The sequence below is a fragment of the Gorilla gorilla genome, chromosome X (assembly GCF_029281585.2).
Source record: "Gorilla gorilla gorilla isolate KB3781 chromosome X, NHGRI_mGorGor1-v2.1_pri, whole genome shotgun sequence".
Classification (NCBI taxonomy): domain Eukaryota; kingdom Metazoa; phylum Chordata; class Mammalia; order Primates; family Hominidae; genus Gorilla; species Gorilla gorilla.
The window spans coordinates 63,687,062-63,704,855 of NC_073247.2; the positions used below are offsets into that span (position 1 = coordinate 63,687,062).

The 17,794-nt window shown below is 42.5% G+C and overlaps 1 protein-coding gene across 30 annotated transcripts in view; it reads right to left on the reverse strand.

The window, feature by feature from the left end:
• Positions 1 to 17,794, reverse strand: part of HUWE1 (HECT, UBA and WWE domain containing E3 ubiquitin protein ligase 1) — a 154,084-nt gene that overhangs the window by 24,210 nt on the left and 112,080 nt on the right. For 29 of the 30 annotated variants that reach the window (XM_031006086.3, XM_063702832.1, XM_063702831.1 and 26 more), the window contains 14 exons: positions 16,693 to 16,907; positions 12,589 to 12,800; positions 11,665 to 11,847; positions 8,020 to 8,192; positions 7,527 to 7,675; positions 6,694 to 6,769; positions 5,779 to 5,877; positions 5,059 to 5,192; positions 4,704 to 4,872; positions 3,136 to 3,364; positions 2,306 to 2,484; positions 1,923 to 2,012; positions 1,607 to 1,761; positions 334 to 379 (listed from right to left, as the gene is read on the reverse strand). In XM_031006086.3, the coding sequence (XP_030861946.2) occupies positions 334 to 379; positions 1,607 to 1,761; positions 1,923 to 2,012; positions 2,306 to 2,484; positions 3,136 to 3,364; positions 4,704 to 4,872; positions 5,059 to 5,192; positions 5,779 to 5,877; positions 6,694 to 6,769; positions 7,527 to 7,675; positions 8,020 to 8,192; positions 11,665 to 11,847; positions 12,589 to 12,800; positions 16,693 to 16,907 (2,109 nt within the window). The remainder of the gene's footprint in view (positions 1 to 333; positions 380 to 1,606; positions 1,762 to 1,922; positions 2,013 to 2,305; positions 2,485 to 3,135; positions 3,365 to 4,703; positions 4,873 to 5,058; positions 5,193 to 5,778; positions 5,878 to 6,693; positions 6,770 to 7,526; positions 7,676 to 8,019; positions 8,193 to 11,664; positions 11,848 to 12,588; positions 12,801 to 16,692; positions 16,908 to 17,794) is intronic. The other variant, XM_063702849.1, reaches the window with a different exon arrangement.

Below are 17,794 nucleotides of genomic sequence, written 5' to 3' on the forward strand. Positions count from 1 at the left end.
GTACATGAACATGCTGTTTCAGAGGACAGAGTTGCAGTCAGGAAATGAACAAGACACATGACCTCATTACCCATGCCAGAACAAAGTAGATAATAACCAGAACAAGAACCTGAACAGAGCCAGTCGGAGGAGAAGTGTACCACCGTGGGAAAGACAGTAGACTGTATAGTTATCTCCAAGATGGGGTATGACCCTAAAACTATACAATCTACTACCTCATCCCACAGAGCACCAGTGTCCATCTTCAGCCTATGTGGGCCAGCTACTCGGAACTATCAGGATAAAGAAGCAACCAATTGATTAGTAAAAAGGGAGAAAGGGAAGGAGAGTTACCTGAGAGATTCTGTTCAGTGGAGTCATTTGTCTTAGATGCAGTACACTGCAAAAAGAAGGGATAGACCAATGTGGGACTTTGCAAGCACCTAAGATAGAGGTCAACTGTAATAGTCACCATCCTCCACCCAGACCATCTAGGAGTTCAGTGATCTAATGGAGAATGCTTTGGCCATGTGACCAAAGGAAGGTGATCATTTCACTGTGCAAATATATGTCCAATTTCTCTATACACACTCAGGTTCAAGAATGGTTTGGGGCTGAGGGGGAAATAAACATGGAAGGAAAGGATAATAAAAACCCCTTAGGAATGGGCACGATCATGATCATTCTAGCAAGAATTTCTTGGTTTCATCTATGTATTTTTTCCCTTCATGGGGCTTATTTTTTATTTTGTCCACTCTAGTCTTTTCAGTCACAGGCTAGGTTCACTTATTTTTCATCCTATATCATGTTTGAAACAATGTGTGTATTAGGTAAAAAGTTCTATATAAAGATATTTGTTAGATCAACCTTGTTATTTTAACTCAACACTTCACTACCCTTATTTTTAATCTACCTGATTCCTTAACTGCTGAGTAGGGTATACGAAAGTCTTTCACTCTCAAGTCTTATTTCTTTGTATTTCTATAAGTTTTTCCCCCTTTTATATCAAGTGATACACTGTAATGTATAATTCTATCAACATTTACTCAGACATTTAAAAGATCTCTGTCTGAGGTCCCAGAAGTTTCAGAAAAAAGTAGGTAACTTCCTTCTAAACCAAAATTGTATTAGTGATTTTAAACATGTGAGCCCTAGAAAAAATGACATGTGGTGATGGGGTTCAGAGTACAAACATTTTCTCTAATCTGACAACTAGGTTGATCTTACTCAAATGATGGAATGGGGTCATCTCGGTAAGATTCCCCACACTGGCAGTTCACCGACAGAAATGGAAGTGGGCGACTAAGAGCATGGACTTAGATAAGGTTATTCTCCTTGTCTTGATGCTGTCCTTGGCGGTAGAGACTATGCAGTGTGACTGTTGAGTGAGAAGCCATTCTGCTTCTGGCTCCAGTTTTTCCCTTGACACTTGAGAAATCTCCCCTCTAGGTTTGAATTCTTTCCCCTAAAAACCAGGTCAATGTATGGTGAATTTGAAATAAAAAATTTCCCAGGTTCAACGTGAACGTTCTAGGATTCTTCAGTGATTCCTGGTGCCATGTGTATGCCAAAACCACATTACGGCAGACACAGTCAAAGATGAATCCTCCCAGCCCTTGGGAATCACCTGTGCACTCTGATCCCTGTTCTCCTTATCTTCTTTGCCTTTATCAGTTATCTTTGTTTCTTCCTCAGCCAGTTGTTTCCTGCGCTTCTCGCGCCTTTCTTCCAGCTCCTCATCCCTCAGGAATTCCAGGTGATTGACAATGGACACTTTAACCACTGTTTCAAAGAGGCAAAAATCAAAGGCTGCTCTGGTGGGGTCAGGGAGGAAGCCAAGAGGCAGAGCTTGTAGCCACAGAGAACCAGGGAAACAACTCTCCACACGTTTGCCCTAGCTCTGGAAGGCTCACTACTGCCCTGATAACCAAGCTGCCACGCACCTGAAACACAGTCATGCATGCTCTCAGCATCGAGAACTTTGCATTCTTCTGTCCAGCGGGTCAGGGCTGTGGGGATGCTGGACAGGGTTCCTGTAGGGACAGCAAAAGGGAATGAGATTCTTGGCCTTGTCAAGCATTAACTGATCCACCGATCCAAAAATTGCAGTATTTCCCTAAAAGGACCCAAGGTCTATCACAATGTTTAGAATATAACAAGTACCTAGAGACAATAAAGTTTTTGTTGCCCATGGCTAAGTCACTGAGTGGTTCTGGCTCCTATAAAATGGGGGTTTTCTATAGGGCAGACACTGTCTTGCTTTTCCTCAGCAGGGAAAAAGTAGAATCTGACAAATTCTACCCTCCCTTTCACCACACAAACTTGCCTGCTTGGCTGGTAGCTGTGCTCTGATCATGGAAAAAGTCATCCAGCAGCTCATCATCAGAACGGGCGATGATGTGGACGTCATCGTTGCCTACCAGGAGGCGGGCCCGACCCCGGCTTTGTAGGGGAAGGCTGCTGCTCAGCTGAAGGATGTCAGCAGCAGCTGAGGGACCAAGCAACCTGTAGGGTAACGGTGGGTACCATGATCACTGTTAAGTCCAGAGGTGCCCTGCAACCTGTTACCATGAGATCCTCTTCATGCATCCTCTATTAAATGCAGAACATGATTATAAACCTGATGATGTGCACACAAGTCTAAGTTATTTTTCTGAATACCACCCTGGTTTTGTACTTAAGTTGTATATTATTCCACAGTTCCTGACACCAAGTGGGTGTCAATAAGCTCCCACGTGCCAGGCACTGCGTCAGGTCACATTGCCTCCACTACACCCTCTCTGTTGTCTGTACACCAACCATTACAACACTTATATGCCTTTCTTTTACTTAAGATTGTTTGTCTCACTAAACTCAAGCCTGAGGGCAGGGATCTTGTCCCGTCTATATCTAAAGTGTTAAGTGCTTGGCATGAGACACTTAATAATTGCTAAATACATGCGCAGAACTATTGACATAATTTGGTATTCCCCAAAAGGCTGCACTCCCCAAAAGGCTGCACATGTAATCCACAAAGAAATGGAACAAATACCTTATTTGTGTGTACGACAAGAACATTAAGTGATGGACTATTTCCCCCAAGGTTAAGACAATGCTAAAGCACAGTGAAAATTCTTACAAGAGCTCCGATGAATCCAACAGATCTCTGTAACTCACCTCTGCAGTATAAGAGGAGGGTTGGGCTGGCGATTCCCAGGGTAGTGAACATGAATGGTGTGGCCAGTATTGGCCGTCAGCTGCCTTAGGGTCCTCTGACTGCGCCCGATGCCCTGGGTGAGACGAGTTGTTGAAGAGCCACTGCCCAGTGTCAGAGAACTGTGGTCTGCATGGCGCACCATCAGTGGATGGGTGGTAGGGATATTTCCTGGGGATGGGGGGATGTCTGCTGCAAGGACAATATGTAAAAGGGTCAGTGTCAAAAAGAAATTTCTTCCATCTTTGTTCAAGCAGAATCATGTCTCCTGGGCCTTACTTCCTCACACGGAAACCTGAGCTTTGTCCTTTCTCCCTCATTCCCACAACTCATCTACAATCACTGACACTACCATAGCTTATGCCATCATCTCTCACTTAGATACTGCAACAGCCTCCTAAATAGTACCTTCTCCCAATCCATTTTCCACACTACAGTCACAGTGATGCTTCTAGGCCCCTCAGATACATGCTGCTCCCTTCACCTTGAAGACTCCTCTCCCGCTTCTTTACCTGCTCTTCTGTTCTTGGCCTAAGATGTCACTTTCTCTGTGAAGCCTGACTTCCACAGATTGGGTTAGGTAACTCTTTACCTCTGTGCTCTCTTACTATAGTGCAATGTAATGCCTGCTTAGTTATGATTCCTAATAAACCACTCCTATGAGGAACGAGGACTGTTTTCTTCTTTACTGCTGTATCCCTAGTACCTAGGATACAGTAGGCACTCCTCAAATATTGTTCAATTTGCTGAATGGACAGAGGCTCAACTCTAAGGGAAACTGATGAAAATCACAAAAATGCAAAATAATCATAGATGTTATCTTCAAAGTTATCTAATCCAACCCATTTTTTTCTCGAACTTTTCATTTACAGGTGACAAACTGAGGCTCAAAGAGGTAAGAGATTAATTGGCCAAGAAAACAGACCAGAACAGTTCAGTGTTTTCTGCTACATCATGCTTGTGATTTAAGTTGTCAAGACCTGCCCTATCAAGACAGCTTGATTCTAAGAACTCGATTCTAACTTGACGCTAAAAGGGAAGTTTCACGGTGATGGGGGAGGAAGAGATTCACTCGTTCTCCCGAAAAGACGCATCCTGGATGAATAGAGTGAGTATGTTCAAATCTGCTCCCCAAAGCCAAGCTCAAAGGTGACCATTCAAACCCTCAAGATCTTGTGTTATGGACATAAGGATTATTGATTGCCCTGCCACTGTGGTGTGCACATGGGTGCCTGATGCAGTCAGCCTTGGTCTCTTTCTTTTTTTTAATCAAGCAAATCATCAAGTTGTCCAGGCTCTAAAATGGCTGCCTATTTACTGAGGTGAAGGGAACAAAAGCAGCCTCTCACTATTCCTTCTCCTAAGTATACACTAATGAGACAGATGGATTCAGATATCCCTTGCCCCAGGAAGTCAGCATAGGAAAAGAAGTGCTGTCTGTATCAGATCGGTTTGGTCCACTGCTTGGCTTACCCTAGAGAAGGGTATAAGAATCAAGAGAGAAAAACCCAGCTGAGCCCCTGTATCTTACTAGCACTGGAGAACATGTTGTCAAACTCAATGATGAGATCATCCTCCCGGTCAAAGCGCTCAAATCGGACCAAGGGAGAAGCGTTCATATCAGGATAATCCTCATCCAATTCCATCTCAGAGCCATCGTCGTCATCGTCTTCATCTCCCTCTTCACCTTCATCATCCTCCTTAAGGGAAAATAGGAGATGGAGAATTGCTGGAGGTAAGGGTTTTCTGAAGCCTGGTGCCATGGCCACATGTGCACATGAGGGAGGGAGACGCTGAGGCTAGCAACCCAGACTGTTGGTTTTCTGCAGCTCTATGTTCCCATGGAAGAGGTCATCTGAACCAACCCAAACGCAGTCCCCCCTCACCTGATCATCTTCCTCATCTTCCTCCTCCTCCTCCTCTTCATCCTGACTATCATCCTCATCCTCGTTACTGCCACTGCTGTCCTCTTCCTGAGTGTGCTCCTCCTCATCCTCAGGGTCCAGGATATTCATGGAATCTAAAACAAAGGGAGCACATTGGAGGACTAAACTGAGTAGCTAGAAAACAGGCTACTGTGCAGGCCAGCAGGCTGAGTGGGAAGGTGATGGGATATCTGACTCTATGAGAGGAAGAACCAGATCTGGGGTGATGTACAGACTTAGTGAGCCAGACCCGATTTCCTGAGAGTGCCAATCAATGCATCAACACACTGAGCAGGGTGGCTGAATGTGGAGGCTGGCTAGAGGGTGGTGCTTGAGGAGCCATGGTCTAGGACTTGGCCAAGTCTGCTGGTGCCCCCTTGCCTTTTCAGCCCTACTTTGCTATTGACTATATCCTGTTGGCAAGAGGGAACCTGGAGCGATGATAGCAGGCGGGTGAGAAGAAAGCGAACCAAGTAAGAAGTGACAAACTTTGGGCAAGCAGTAGTAACATGTTATTTGAAAAACTGGCTGAGGATAAAGTGGATGGTGTATGTCAGCGCATGCAGACAGATGCTTCCTTATTCTGCACATGTGGGCAGCTGCCTCCAGGAAAACCCTAGTGTAGTGTCTGTCAGACGTGCAGGGCAAGAAGGGAGGCCTTTCTGGCCTCGGCACTCTCACCTTCTCGGTTGGCCTGCAAGGTGGAAGCTTGGCTGAGGTTGGAAGGAGCTTCATCCATCAGCACGTCCTCTTGTGATTCATCCTCTCCACTTCTGCTCACTGAAGGTTACAGAGCAGAGCCTTCACTGAACAACAGAGGACTTCCCTTTCCAGACTGGGTGCGTCTAAAGTAGCTATGTACACCTAGCAGATATCCACTTTTTTTTGGATGAGGGAGAAGACCTGGATTGTCTGCTGTCAGCTAGCTAGGTGAGCTTGGCCAGTCACTTTACCTGTCTGAGTCTCAGTTTCCTCATCTGTAAAACAGGATGATCACATCTGCCCTGCCAATCCCACTAATTGTGAAACCACAGAGGATACTGGGTATAAAAAAGCTTTGTAAAACTTAAGAATTCATGTCTACTTCCATTTATCCTTTGATTTCCTTGATCAACAAAGTAAAAACAAGTAACACATACAGCCTCAGAGCCAGGTGACAGTAGGGTACCTCTGCCATTTTCCCTCTGAGATTTATAAAGGGCCACCCTCAGGGAATGATCATTCTTTTTACACTACTGAGACTCAGGGGCAGAAAGCCCCTGGACTTCATTGAAGAACTGAAAGGAAGCGCTTTCTCACCCTACAGCCTCCTCTAGGCCTCCATGAATAAACACACTTTTGATGTGCTTGATGTATCATCTGTATCAATGGCCACTCCCACCACCTCCCCCACACAGGCAACACTTCAGACTGCCACAGGCCTGTAGACGTCTTGTGAATTTCTCATCTGTAAGACCGTCAACATCAAGACAAGCAGCGATCTAGGCTGGCTATGAGCCCTTAGGCAGAGCTGAGCAAGCAGATGATGAGAAAAAGGGTCCTCCCAAGAGAGACTGAGGCAAAGGAAGAGGCTATACTCAGTTCTGGGGCTCTCACCTATAATTGTACTGTTCCCAGATCCGCCATCCCTCTCAAGCAACTCATCTATCAGGTCCTCCAGCTCATTCTCAACCTGGAGAGAAATAGAACATATATATGGATGCACACAAGTCTATCATTGTGCTAGCACTGAAACCCTAAAAAAGGCCAGCAAAGCAGCATACATTTCTAGGATAACATGTGACAGAGGATGTTACGTGAAACCACACTTTCAGTGCTAATTAGATTAGCACAGAAACTACCACGTGCTACCAATCCACAACCAGACTATCCTTCAAATGGGTCCATCCCAGTTATCTGATACTGGGTTGTCTTTATACTGTCCAGGAAGACATAATAGATCTCTTTAAAGCCAGCAGCTTAGGACCACAGGCCCAATTTCTTACCCAATGCTACCAGCTCCAGAAATTACAATGCTTTCCTTTAGGGTCTTTAGAAGACTGCTGTTTTAATGCCCCAGCAAGAGCTGGTGCTATAGGCATAAGGTGGTGTTAAGGAGCTTCCAATAATGACCAGAGCCAAAGTAAATCAAAGACCCGGGGCCCAACGGTCTCAGGTCAGCTTTCTACTTCAACATTTCACCTGTGCCTAAGTTTTCTGGTTGGGATCTATATCATTTCATAGTACATGGCATCCTGGCCCTGCCCCCACCCCTCTTTTAATACAGTACAAACACATTTACTGAGCATCTACTAAGCATATCACCCATGCTCCTCTGCAAAGCAGCCAGCATTGAGGCAAGGATCTAAAGTACTCACCCACCCACACCACCTGGCAAGGGTTTGGTTCAGCGCCGCAACAGGGAAATGCTGGGTGATCTGCCTCCCTACCTGCATCTCTTGTGAACTGAGCACCTCAGGCTGCCCAGCAATCACCACTGAGTCGGTTTCAGCCTCCCCATCCATGATATCCCCATCTGCCACCTCTGTCTGAGTGACATCATGATCCTCCTCCTGCACTTCTGCTTCCCCAGGCTCGCCTGAAACAATCAACCAACCAGCAAAATAATCAAAGAGTGCCTATGTGCTGGGCACCATGAGGCAAGCGCAAAGACAATAAGGTCCCTTCCTTGGGCAAGTTTATAAGTTCTCAGAGAATAAATGAATGGGTGACAAAGGAAAAGACAAGGCTACGTGTGAGGACAGCCAAACAAGGCTGCATTTTGAAGGAATTCTTTGTGGGGCAGATTCCCACGCCACTATGACAGATCTCTGGAAGGCCAGCAAGTTCCCAGGGAAACACCACCAAGCCAGAACAGTTGTGATCCCAGGCCCATAAAGCAACTACTCCCACCTCTGCAGTCCATTGGCTCTGATTCCCTACCTGGGTCCTGCTGGTTGCTACTGGAATCCTGAGAGGCTCCTTGGGCATCCTGCTCAGACTTGTTCTTGCTAGAAGCACTCTTGCTGCCAAAAAGGCTACTGGGCTGGTTCACAATCCGGGAAAGTGTTTCCAAAGGCTTCAGAGCAGCATTGACTGTGTTGGCCATGTTGGGACTGAGATAAGGGAAGATAAAGAGATGGACTGAGCACAGAAATACTAGGTGTCTATCTTCTAAGTGACACTAAGCTTCTTACAATGGAATCTACTAAGAGAAAAGGGGCATAAGGTCGTACAACTAACACTCTACTTTTGTTTAGAAAAAAAAAAAAAATTTGACTTAAATGTCTTCAAGGAACCCACCCTAAAAGCAAGAGTTAAATCAATGCCACATTTCATGGGGCCATGGAAAGCACATGAGTAACAAATTCTTGACTGGAAATCAGAATGTATTCTGGATGACCACATGCAAGCAAGCCACTTCTCAGATGTACTCAGGATTTTTTTTTTTAAACCACCAGCATTTAGTCCCCAAACCCTAAAAGCCCAAAGGAAGGAACATGATAAAAGTTTTCTTTTTTTTTTTGGAGACAGGGTCTCGCTGTGTCACCCAGGCTGGAGTACATTGGCACAATCTCGGCTCACTGCAACCTCCACCTCCCAGGCTCAAGTGATCCTCCCACCTCAGGTTTCCAAGTCGCTGGGACTACAGGCGTGAGCCACCATGCCCAGCTAATTTTTCTATTTTTTGTAGAGATGGGGTTTCGCCATGTTGCTCATGCTGATCTCGAACTCGTGAGCTCAGGCAACCTGCCCTCCTCGCCCGGCTGATAACAGTTTGAAGTCCTGTGAATTTCAAATTAAACTCTGTAGGGCTTCCTAGAGTTCAATAAAAGTACAATAGGGGCTGCAGTTGGAGGTGTGGTGTGATTTCTAAGTGTAATAAGGTGTGTGAGACCAACCAGGTGCCCACTAACACCAGAGCAGCTTTGCTTTTATCTGCTTTGTGTGTGTATTTATGTGTGAGTCTATGTATGTATGTATGTATGTGTGTGTGTGTGTGTGTGTGTGTATATGTATATATATATATATATATATATATATGCTCACTAGTAGTACCAAGATGGCAGTCTCTGATATCACATCACACTAAAAGTAACCAAGACTCGTCAGAACAAGTGATCCCAGGAATAGGGCAAGGAAGGGATAAGGTAAGCCTGGGATATCTCATTGTGCCAAAAAGCTTTCAAAAATTAATGGGACAGCTGGGCGTGATGGCTCACACCTGTAATCCCAGCACTGTGGGAGGCTGAGATGGGAGGATTGCTTGAGCCTAGCCTGAGCAACATAGTGAGACCCTGTTTCTATAAAGAGGAAAAACAATAACAACAAAAATGGGGAGAAAAAATTAATGGGATCATTACCACAGGCCCAGCTGAGTATCAGAAAGAATAATGATAGTAATGGAATTATTCATTACAAAGTGGAAATCTAACAGAAACCACCCTCCCACCTCAGCCTCCCAAGAAGCTGGGACTACAGGCGTACATGCCCAGCTAATTATTGTATTTTTTTTGCAGAGACAGGGTCCCACTATGTTGCCCAGGTTGGCCTCGAACTCCTAGGCTCAAGTGATCCACCAGCCTCGGCTGTGATCAAATTTAGCATCACAAGTATTGGGACCAAGTGGTATTCACCTGTCTCCTGACGTGATGTGAGAAGGGCAAATATCACCCATGTAGTATTTTTGCCAAAAATGTTTAACCTGACCCTAACCATTAAGGGAGCAATTACATCAATGTAGACTGTGAGATGTTCTATAAGACATCAAGCCTGGATTCATCAAAACAGGAAAATGTCATAAAAAAAAAAAAAAAATGTGACAACCAAATGCAACATGTGATACTCACTGAATCCCGGATCAAAACACTCTCCCTCAGAGTATAAAGACATAATTGAAATAACTGGGAGTATGTGTATACAAAATTGTATAAATTTAGTATTATTATATTATTGGTAAATTTTTTGGATATGACAATGGAACTGTACCCATATAAAGGAATATTTGTTCTTATGAGACAGATGATCAAGTACTTAGAGATAAAGTTTTACAGTGTTTTCAACTAATTTCAAATGATTCAGCTCCTGAAAGCACAGGAAGGGAAGAAATAAAGCAAAATATTCAGCAGTGGTTAATCTAGGTAGACACATGGTGTTCATTACAGTACTGTGAATTTGACATTTATAAATGTTTCAAAAAATTGATAGGTTTGTAGCAAAAGGACAATTTAGTCATCTTGAAGGGGCCACATAGGTCAAAGGTGTATTAATTTGAGCATGAAAAAGTGACTGCAGTGATCCAAATAAATTCAATCACTAGTTTAAAAACAAAACAAAACAAAACAAACATGAAAAGTCGAGTCCATAATACGACTTAAAAAATAGAAAGCCAGAAAAAAACCTACATTTGAATCTCAAATGTAAATAGAAAGAAATTAAGTTTTTATACTGCCTTTATAATAGAAATTATATTTTAGCACAACCAGACATTCCCTGTGAGGCTAACACAGAAAAATGCCAGTTAACAATGTATTCGAAATGAGAAATTAGAAAGCTTTTTATTCATAAGCCTCAAAGAAATTAATTGATCCAGGCAAGAATTATCAACTGATGTTAAGGCTATTATTTAGGTATATGATTGATAGTGTAGACATTTGTAAAGTGCCAAAATAACAACAGAGATGACTTTCTAGTAAGAAGAAAAAGTGACAATTATCATGGGAGATGTGTCTCCCATGATACAATATGAGCTATACATCACCTAGGCTACACATTTCAGCCCAAAATGTTTAAACTGCTTCAATAAGCCTCTAAAGCCTCTAGATCTAACTAGAAGTTTACAGAAAATATCAGGAAGTAAAGGATTAAGTTAAACTACACTGCAAGGAAGCAACTGCACCAAGTTTAGAAGGCAAAAACACGGTCGCTTCAACAAGCTAGAATCATGAACAACAAAAACAAAATGAAGATCGAAATAATGAAAAAAATTGTTTTAGAATAAGAGAGAGTCAGAAAACATAGCCAGATGTAATACAAGTCCTTAATTGGATTCTGGTTTGGAGAAAAATGCTTAATTATGGACTTGGGCATTAGGTAGGATGAAACTTATTTTCATAGCAAGAAGTGACCAGTAACTGAAAATAAAAACGAAAATGCCCCAAATTTCCCCCAACACAATAGCATGTATCATATCATGTTTGTAAAGAATACATTATTTATGCATGCAAAGAAAAACACTGAATAATAAACCAATAAGGTAATCATGGTATCTGGGTGGTAGGAATACAGTGTCTACTTCTTATTTTTACTCATCTGTATTTCTTATAATATACATATAATCTTCTAATAAGTGGTAATTTTTAAAGTGGGGGGAAGCTTGAAAAAAAAATCACTATTATAGTTCAACTCTTGAGTTTATAGCAAGTGAGAACCAAGGCTTTAAGAAAGACAAGTACTAAAAGCCACAATAAGAAAGACTTGGGTCTCCCACTTGTACCCAAAGTTTTCCCACTACACCAGCTACCTCCACATCATTCGTGTAGTGAGGCTGAAGAGAAGGAAAAGCCTGGGGCTGGGGCATGATTTTACCTGGACAGGTCTAAGCTGTGAGGTACTCTGGCCAGGTCATTAACCAGTCCCTTCTTCAGGAAAAGCCGAATGATGTTGTTCATGCCATTGTGCTGGGTCTTCGCTGTGGCACTGCTGTAGAAGCTGGAGGTGGAGGGGCAGGACTCCATGATAGTACTGATGATACACATCACTGCCTGAAGCCTGGGAGAGAAGTTTTGACATCTCTATCATATGAATATAGCCATTTCTCAGGCCAAGTCTTCACAAAATAGCCTCAGATAACCCTCCTGTAACTTTTGTATTTCCTTCTGGAAATAACATCTAAACAAACAGGTGAGAACACACTCCCTAAGGTGATAGCATTCGTTTTCTCTTTTTTAGACAGGGTCTCACTCTGTAGCAGGGTGGAGTACAGTGGCGCAATCTTGGCTCACTGCAACCTTCCTGGGCTGAAGTGACACTCCCACCTCAGCCTCCCGAGTAGCTGGGACTACGGGCGCGTGCCACTACGCCCAGCTAATTTTTCGTAGAGACAGGGTTTCGCCATGTTGCCCAGGCTGGTCTTCAACTCCTACTCCTGGGCTCAGGCAATCCACCGGCCTTGGCCTCCCAAAGCGCTGGGATTACAGACGTGAGCCACCGTGCCCCGCCCCTACTTTAAATAAAATTTAAAATATAAGATCAAATAACCTGCTCAACTTCCTTGAAGACCCTAAAAATACACTTAACATTTCCCTTTGTTTTCTCTAGGTTTACCCACTTACTCTAATGGTAATCAGTGCTCTGGGTATTTTCAACCGCCAGAACTATTTGAGCGGACCAGAGAGTATATGATGCCAGTATGACAAGAAGTTTTGTTCAAGTGCAAAACCACCCATGGACTAAGAAAAAGAATAAGGGGATGTTCTTGGCTATTAGCCCTGGGACAGGTATGAATCTTACCTGGCATGTTTCTCTGTACTCTCAGCCATAGCCAGTGCCCGTCCAAGGGCTGCTTTTACTTCATTCACTAGGGCCACCTGGGCATCTGTGCCACTCCCTGCAGCAGCCAGGCTTGCGAGGAACAGGCGGGCCAGGGCAGGGGTGTCCTTGTCTTCTGCATTCTGGGTATGTGGGAGCAGGTGGTCCAGAACAAAAGCTAGCACACTGCAGTCCTGAAAAGTCATGAATCACGACATTTACTTACAAGCACAATTATGCCATATCATTTGCACAGGACCAAAGATACACACACACATAGTATTTCCTTAAGTCACCCAATGAGTGATTATTAGGTCCACTTTATAGATGAAGAAGCCAAGGCTCAAAGATACAAGCAAGTAAGGAGCAAACCCAGATTTTAGAAAACTTCCAAATGCCACCCATTTCCCACTGCACAGCTTATACACTGTTATGTAGATGTCATGTATTTTTAAAAACATTTTTTAAAAACTTTATTTTTATTAAAATGTTTTTAAGGAGATGAGGTCTTGCTATATTGCCCAGGCCAGAGTACAGTGGCTATTCACAGGCATGATCATCGCACACCACAGCCTCAAACTCCTGTGTGTTTGTTCTCACACCTCAGCCTTCCAAGTAGCTGAGACTACAGGCATGTGCTATTGCACCTATCTTAAAATATTTTCACATGTGATATTTAATAGAACTACTTACAGCAAATCTATAAATAGATAGTATTTTCTCATTTGATAAGCGGTAATCTGAAGCCCCCTAAAGAAGTGGCTTGCACAGAAGAATTTAATCAAGGGCTGAGGATTCAAACCTTGATTCCTAATTAAGTGCTATAAACCCTTCAGTGTTCAATTAAATTGAAATTATTTACTGACACCTACAATGTGCCCAGGACCCTGTGGTACAATAGAAGCTGGTAAGAGCTGAGCAAGAGACAGCAGAGTCACAGAAACTAATATGCAAAAATATTTAATGCAAGGTTATTTAAAGTAACGAAAAAGGCTCAATAGAGGAAGGAAATTAAGTCAGACTCTTCTTTTTTCTCTAACTACAATTCCTGCCTAGACAATTCCTTATCTTAGAAACAAATTCTATTGTCATTCAAGCAAATTTTGGATGAAAATACACTCAACATTTTTGGAACTACATAGGTGACAGTTGCACAACACTGCGAATGTACTAAATGCCACTCAACAGTACACTTTAAAATGGTTGACTTTATGTAAATTTTACCTCAATGAAGAAAATGCATTGAATAATTTGAGAGTCTGAGAAACTGAATAAAGTGACCTTGTCAAAACAAAACAATTAGAAATAACAATTAATTTCCCAGTAGTGAATACATACAAAGTTAAAACTATTTTCTCAATAACCACGTAGAAAGGACTTAGCTTTGGAATCATAGCCCTAGCTTCCAATTTTAGCTCTGCTACTCTGTAGTATGGTCCCAGGCAAGTTACTTACCTCTTTGAGCCTTCTCTCCTCTATTAAAGAGATCACTATCAACAACCTTGCAGTGTGGAGGTGAGGATTAACAATAGTATTTATAAAGCACTTACCAGTACCCAGTACTGGTAGGTCACTGGACACATATTAGGCAGATACTTAATAAATTTGTAATTAAATATGTTAATCCACAGGTAATACTATTATAAATTATGAATACAACTGGCATAAATGAGTTAAAGCTTTGGAATAAAGCCTGGCTAGGTGTGATGGCTCATGCCTGTAATCCTAGCACTTTGGGAGGCTGAGGCAGGAGGATCACTTGAGGCCAGAAGTTTGAGACCAGCCTGGGCAATATAGCAAGACCTCAAAAAATAAAATTAGCTGGGTGTGGTAGCATGTGCCTATAGGTCCCAGCTACTTGAGAGGCTAAGGTGGGAGGATCACTTGAGCCTAGGAGTTCAAAGCTGCAGTGAGCTACGATTGTACCACTGCATTCTAGCCTGGGAGACAAAGTGAGACTCTTAAAAAAAAGGAAGCCTATTTATGTATTTATAGGACTTATGTCCAGAATATATTTTAAAAACTCAATAGGAAAATAGAATAAAAGAGCTGAATAGACATTTCCCAAAAGAGAATGAACAAATGGCCAATAAAGACATGAAAAAATGGTCAACAGGGAAACGTAAATTTTAACTATAATGCAATACCACTACAAACCCATTAAAATCGGTAAAATGAAAAAACACCAACTGTTGATCTCCCATATGCTGCTGGTAATAATATAAACTGACCTGGCCACTCTGGAAAACTTTTAGCATTAGCAGAACAACTATCATACTCTAGAGCTCAGCAATTCTTACTCTTAGGCATATACTACCCAACAGAAATTGGGTAGTTCACGAACTTATATATATTCATAAGAATGCTCATAGCAGCACTATCTGTGATAGCTCCAAAGGCAAAATTACCCAAATGTTTATTAGCAGTAGAATGGGTAAAAGATGTATTTGTTTTGGTACATGGTACATTCCACAGTGGAATTTTATACAGATGAAAATAAACTTCACCTGCACGCAAGATGAATCAAGTATGTTAAGCAAAAGAAGCCAGGCAAAAAAGAGAGTACATTCTATGAGATTCCATTTACATGAACTACAAAACCAAATTACGGCACTAGAACTGAAGATAATGGTTATCTTGAGTGAAGGTGAAATGGTTGGGAGGAGATGCACTAAAGAACAAGGAGGGCAGCTTCTAGGGAGCTTGTAATGCTGTATTTAACTTGGCTAGTGGTTACCTAGGAAAAACAGACTATTTAAGATTTGTGTATTTTTCTATGTATATTAAACTTGGATTAAAGTAAGAATAGCTTTAAAAATGGCGGTTGCTTTCAAAGACGGCAACACTAGTGCCCCTACTCACTCTCAGACCCTTTTGCCACTTACTAACCATAAAATTACAATGTGATCCACAAAACAAGGCACCCTTATGGGAAAAAATATTTGGGCACCCATTTTACATATGTGGGAACATGTGATACAGTTTCTCAAAATGCCCCACTCACTTAAAAAATCTAACCTGAGGATAATTCCGCATCAGGACACTTCATTCTTTTCCACAGCTCTACTAATGAACATTTAAGGCTTTTCCTTTATTTTTATTACCAATACTGCTACCACATCTGGTGTCTTTGCACATGTGTGAGTACATCTGGAAGATGAACACCTATATTCTTATTTATATGGTTTATTCAACTGTCCTTTAGACACTTTTACTTAGATGTCCCACAGATACTTCTCAAAACTCCTCATTTTCTCTTCAAACCTTCCCCACCCCATTCTATTTTCTTGTTAGATGCCAACCCATAAAAGCAATTTAAAAAACCCCCCACAAATCAAGAAACATCCTTGAGTCTTAATTTCCTTTTTCATCTTCCAAACCCAATTCTTGTCCATTTGTACCTTAAAAATATTTCTTCAACTCACCCATTTTCCTCCAACTTCACCAAGATCGTACGTTACTAGATTACTCTATCAGATTCCTAACTGGTCTCTCTGACTCCAGTCTTCCCTCTTCAATCTCCACAATGCATAACAAGGGACTTTCAATAGAACAAATCTCATTAACTCTCTCTCTCTCAGTGAACCTAATGATAAAAGGCCTAGCTCTTTCAAGTTTTTTTTGAGACGGAGTTTCGCTCTTATCACCCAGGCAGGTGTACGATGGCGCGATCTTGGCTCACTGCAATCTCTGCCTCCTGGGTTCAAGTGATTCCCGCAATCTCTGCCTCCTGGGTTCAAGTGATTCCCTTGCCTCAGCCTCCCAAATAGCTGGAATTACAGGTGCCCGCCACCACGCCCGGCTAAATTTTTTTTTGTATTTTGAGTAGAGATGGGGCTTTGCCATGTTGGCCAGGCTGATCTCGAACTCCTGACCTCAGGTGATCCACCTGCTTCAGCCTCCCAAAGTGCTGGGATTACAGGCGTGAGCCACTGCACCTGGCCTTGCATGTCTGAAGATGCCTCTTCTCACTCATTATTTGGGTTAGCACTTAGCATGCACAGCTTCCCAGCAGTGTCTGACACAGGCGGTACCCAAATGATGGAAGTACAGTGTAACATCTTAAATAGAAGTTGGAAATATTACCTCTTTGATCAGTTCAGACTGGCCCACAGTGTAGCTGTAGTTGGCAATCAGGGTAGCAATACCAACATAGGACCTCACCAACTCTGCCAGAAGACGAAGGATAGTGGAGGTAGGCATTAAAGGTTTGCTGCCCTTGCCTTTCTGTTTGCCTTCCTCAGAGGCCCGGTCCCCTTCTTTATCTTTCTTCCCATCTCGAGACTCCTCTGGAGTTGAAGCTGTTGAAAAAAGTCAAACACTGGTTCAATTCCACACTGGAACACTGGGGCAAAATCAAGTCTTAGGTGGAAAAGAATGCTATTTCTCCTCCACTTTAAGCCACCTGTACAAACTGAATGCTCTCGTGACACTGCAGTGGAAGAGCAGAGAACCAGGATAACTCAGGTCTCAGATTTATGTGGTTACAGTACAACAGGGATGCTTTGCCCAACTATTTGTGCATCTCCCTCCATTTCCCTCCTTTTACATACTCCAGAAACACTCTACTAACAGTTCTTCAAACATGTCTTGCTCCCTTACTTCTTTCTTCCGTCTGCCTGGCACACTTTTATCTAGTTCAGCTCAAATGCTGACCTCCTCCATAAATGCTTTCCTGTCTCATCTAGACATACTGTGAGATACTTTACATGTCCATTATATCTTATCCAAGTATGCCTTCATTCTGGCAGTTATCCTGCATTATAACTCTTGCAGGTCTCAGTCACTAGACAAAGTACTTTAAGTACAGGGAACAAATCTGATCCATTCTGGTGTCCAATATAGTCTGCCACATAGTGGGTAATGCTTCCCCTGAATCAGCACCATCATCCACACTATACACTACATATGGCCAGTAAACCCAGTAAAATGAGTTAACCAATTATTTCACTAATATTAGCCTTTTAAATTTATCTCCAGGAACTAGTATGATTTTAAACAAAATGTCTCCTAAATTGGATCACAAAGACCTTTCCTATCTAAGGAGAAGCAGCTCTTTAAAGGTCTCATTAGACTTACTCCCAGGGACATTTTTCTAGTTCATGGTGAGTAGTCAATGGGCTCTGTTAACATTGCTGGAAGACAGGCATCCACCACGTAAAGCATGTAGCTAGAATAATATCACTGG